Source organism: Borostomias antarcticus, assembly GCF_949987555.1.
Source record: "Borostomias antarcticus genome assembly, chromosome: 23".
Classification (NCBI taxonomy): Eukaryota; Metazoa; Chordata; class Actinopteri; order Stomiiformes; family Stomiidae; genus Borostomias; species Borostomias antarcticus.
In genome coordinates this window covers 11222936-11227216 of record NC_140256.1, presented here as the reverse complement: position 1 = coordinate 11227216, position 4281 = coordinate 11222936, and the positions used below count along the sequence as shown (strand labels likewise).

General features: G+C 51.5%; 1 protein-coding gene across 11 annotated transcripts in view; it reads left to right on the top strand.

Moving 5' to 3' along the window:
- Nucleotides 1–3760, top strand: part of mef2cb (myocyte enhancer factor 2cb) — a gene marked incomplete at both ends in the record, with an annotated part of 37495 nt that extends 33735 nt beyond the window's left edge. For 4 of the 11 annotated variants that reach the window (XM_084457295.1, XM_084457290.1, XM_084457285.1 and 1 more), the window contains 4 exons: nt 465–637; nt 2026–2155; nt 2772–2907; nt 3418–3760. In XM_084457295.1, coding sequence (XP_084313421.1) covers nt 465–637; nt 2026–2155; nt 2772–2907; nt 3418–3760 — 782 coding nt within the window. Of the gene's footprint in view, nt 1–464; nt 638–1271; nt 1296–2025; nt 2156–2771; nt 2908–3417 lie in introns of all 11 variants that reach the window. The other 7 variants (XM_084457294.1, XM_084457291.1, XM_084457292.1 and 4 more) reach the window with 3 other exon arrangements.
- Between the last annotated feature and the right edge of the window lie 521 nt (nt 3761–4281).

Below are 4281 nucleotides of genomic sequence, written 5' to 3'. Positions count from 1 at the left end.
AGCAGAGCTGAGGGAGGGTGCATGTGGCCACTGCCACACCACACCGCTAAGATAGATATCTGAGATGGAGCGATAGGGCGCCACATCCAACCGCAGCACACACCTCTACACACACACACACACACTCACACACACACTCACTTCCTCTCTGAGGGCTAGATGATAACAGATGTCCCTCAGCTCCCTCCTGCTCTCTCTGGTTGGCCCAGAGCCTCACAGAAATAGAAAGAGAAGCGCGTCTTCCGAATAACGCCGGGTCTATTTGCGGGTCTACGTTTGTACCTGCGCCCCGGCGCAAACTCGAAAGACGTCCCCCGTCAAGTGAGCGGGGTCGGGGTCGGGGCCGGGGCCACGCCTGGTCGGGCGCGCTCACATGATCTGGTCTGGTTCCGCTTTTGCACTGTTTAAGCATCTAGTGTGCGGAAATGTAATGGATGCTCTCTCCCTCCTCGAACTTTCTTTAGGAAACGGGTACGGGAACCATCGCAACTCCCCCGGGCTGCTGGTCTCACCGGGCGGCATGAACAAGAACATGCAGGCCAAGTCTCCTCCTCCCATGAACCTGGGCATGAACAGTCGCAAGCCGGACCTGCGCGTGCTGATCCCCCCCGGCGTCAAGAACAACATGCCCTCCATCGTGAGTCCCCGCCTCCCTCCTCCTCTCCCCACACCCCTCCCTCCACCCCCCCACCCCTCCTCCGCCCGGGTCATTTCCTGCCATGTCCTCTCCGCTGTTTCCTGCTGTCACACATTGCCAGTTTCCAAGACGCAAACCAAAGCCAAATTCTAGATCAGAATCATGGATGGAGGGCAAATTGCTCCCGATGAGCAGGCAAGCGCCTTGCATGGCAGCTGCCGCCATTGGTGTGTGAATGGCGCTCCGGGCCAGTGTAACAACTGGATGGGGAGCGCGTTACAAATGCAGTACCTATACCTATACCTATCATATAGAATATTCTTCATTGAGAGTGTGTTTTTGGCGAGACTTGATTAGGCTTAATCCGTGTCAAGGAAACTGCCTTGTAGTGTCTTTTTTTGTCGTGGCTGTGCTCGTCCCGTACATATTGTTGTTGTTGTTTATCCAGATCTCCACAACAAGGTAGATCACGCTAGTGTAGTACTGATAGTTGTAGTACCCCTTCAGTTGGGTCTTGTTGTAGTCACCTCAGTCCTTTAGTAGCGCCATCCTTACCGAGCCACACCCAAAGGCCACTTCCATCCGTTCCAACACTAATACCTATTTATCGCCCTCCCCCTTTTAATGCCGTCAGTCTGAGGACGCTGATGGGCTACTGGTAAGTTGGATTGTCAGAGAAGACATTGTAGAAAATATATATTTATAGCGATTATACAAGATGTTAGGAGATTGAACCAGTAGGATTGCTTAGACACGGGGTGTAGTGAGGTTCCTCCGACAGACTAATATGAGAGAAGTGGTTGTGTTTTGGAGTTGGTTGACCTGCCTCTGGATCCCCAGATTAGAACTCTGGTGGAAGTGCTGCTGCTCCTGCCAGGATGGAGGGAGGGTACATTATGTCAGGGTCCAGGGTGACATCTAGTGGCGTGTCTAGGTAAAATTGCCCTGGCCCCTTTTTCCTTAATCCCCCCCCCCCCCCCCTCCCTCGTGTCTGAGTCAGGGGCGTAGCGTAACACACCAGCACACAGCCTTTATTCCTCGCAACCAGGAAATGAAAATCGACAAAGAGAACACTTTCATATTGCATCAAACCGCCGTCATTTTCTTCACCCCCGCCACTGCAGAGTGCCCCCCCCCCTCTCCTCCTTCCCTGTTGCCGTGGAGACCGACAGGGTTACTATAGCGACGGCAGGTCCTCAGATGGGGTGGTAAATGATAGGGTTGGCAGGGTTCAGCCGTCGCCGTGTGTCAAATGATTAATTTCCAAGGAGCCGGCGTCCTGCTCATTCTCTTAGCGTCTGTGGGGTGAAGGAGAGGGAAAATAATAGTGCGATGACTTTGTCTGTGACGGCGCTCATGTGTGTCTTCTTCTCTTCCTCCCCTCGTAGAACCAGAGAATAAACAACTCCCAGTCTGCCCAGTCATTGGCCACCCCCGTGGTTTCTGTAGCAACGCCCACCCTACCAGGGCAAGGCATGGGCGGTTACCCATCTGCCATCTCCACTTCCTATGGTACTGGTAGGTATCGATGCTACGTACACACACACACACACACACACTCCATATACCACTACTACTACATATGCATGCATATGTCACACTCAGATGATTAATATCTTATTGTACACATGCAACTTCATATAATGTCATACGTATTCACACTAATCATTCGCATATAAATTCATCATATAAATGAATGTCCTTAATCCATATTTTTCAATCAGTCAATCTCTTCAGCAGGGTGGTTCTGCATAGCCCCTCCATGTTGTGTAAAAATTACATTTCATTACATTAGTCCAACAGCAGGTGGTGCTATTGACTTACATAACCCTCACTCCAATACTCCCTCATGCAGTCACATCGTCTGCAGTCACTTCCTCTGTGACTCAGTGGCACCTGTGTTGACCTAGCAGGACAGTGAAGACTGCCCATTGAAGAATTGTCCCATTTTAGTCCTTTACCCCACGATTATTGTATTCAAATCTAATGTACTGTCCAGTTTGAATTGGCCTGCAAACCTGGACTGCTTCTGACCAGTTTCCTCCCTTCTGTGTGTGTGTGTGTGTGTGTGTGTGTGTGTGTGTGTGTGTGTGTGTGTGTGTGTGTGTGTGTGTGTGTGTGTGTGTGTGTGTAGAATACTCTCTGAGCAGCGCGGACCTGTCCTCCCTGTCTGGCTTCAACAGTGGCAGCTCCCTCCACCTGGGCTCCATGAGTGGGTGGCAACAGCAACACCTCCAGAACATGCAGCACTCAGCCCTCAGCCAGCTAGGGTGAGTCCACGCACACACACACACACACACACGCACACACACACACACACACACACACACACTCACACACACACACAGACACACACGCACTCTCTCTCTCTCTCACACACACACACACACACACACGCACACACACACTCACACAGACACACACGCACTCTCTCTCTCTCACACACACACACACACACACACACACACTCACACAGACACACACGCACTCTCTCTCTCTCTCTCTCACACACACACACACACACACACTAAATATCTGGTCATGAAATACCTGTCAAAGGCCCCCTATCTCTTGAGCAGCATATGATTTTAACTGTCAAGGTCATACACAAAGATAAAACTGTTCTGTGCAGATACAGGATGTGTTCAACGGTGTGCCTGAATGAATCCGTGTGTGTGTGTGTGTGTGTGTGTGTGTGTGTGTGTGTGTGTGTGTGTGTGTGTCTACACGGTCATGTTTCCTCACTCTGTAACCCCTTGCGTTTCCTTTCCTTCCTACAGAAATTGCACTAGCAATCACTTATGTCAGAGTTCAAATCTCTCCCTGCCTTCTACTCAAAGCCTGCACATCAAGTCCGAACCTGTTTCTCCTCCTAGAGATCGCACCAGCAGCACAGCGGGGGGCTACGGCGTCCTTCAGGCGCAGATCCCCTCGTCCCGCCAGGACTCAGGCCGCTCCCCCGTGGACAGCCTGAGCAGCTGCAGCAGCTCCCACGAGGGCAGCGACCGCGACGATCACAGGAACGACTTCCACTCCCCCCTGGGACTGACCCGGCCCGCCCTGGACGAGCGCGAGAGCCCCTCCATCAAACGCGTGCGCCTGTCCGAGGGCTGGGCCACATGATAAGCCCCCCCCTCCACCCCCACCCCCAGCCAGCCGCTGATCACCCTGAGCCCCCCCCCCACCCAAATACACGATGTCATGACCGACACACCCGCGCGCGATATCACGCGTCGCTCACCTACCGAGCCCACTCCCTCTTTCTCTCTCTATCGCTTAAGGAAGAAGGGGGACACCCTTTTCTAGATATAACTGTAATGTTTTCTTTTTTCTTTTTTGCAGAGTGTGTGTGCTATACATGTTGAAGTTATATAACAGCAGTGGGGTGGTATTGGGGAGGGGCACCCAGGATACAGGGGAGGGTGTTGGTTGGGTTGGGGTCTGGGGAACTATTTGGTGGGGAACTATGCATACTTGTGCCGTGTGTGGGGAAAAAAAACAAAAAAAACATGTATGCATATATATTTACACGTGTGTGTATGTGTACATATATGCATATCAACAAATAAACAAAAAAAAAGTCAGGTACTCTGTTTTGTAAAAGTACTTACAACTTGCCTCAGCGATAATCAGTAACTAGGGGA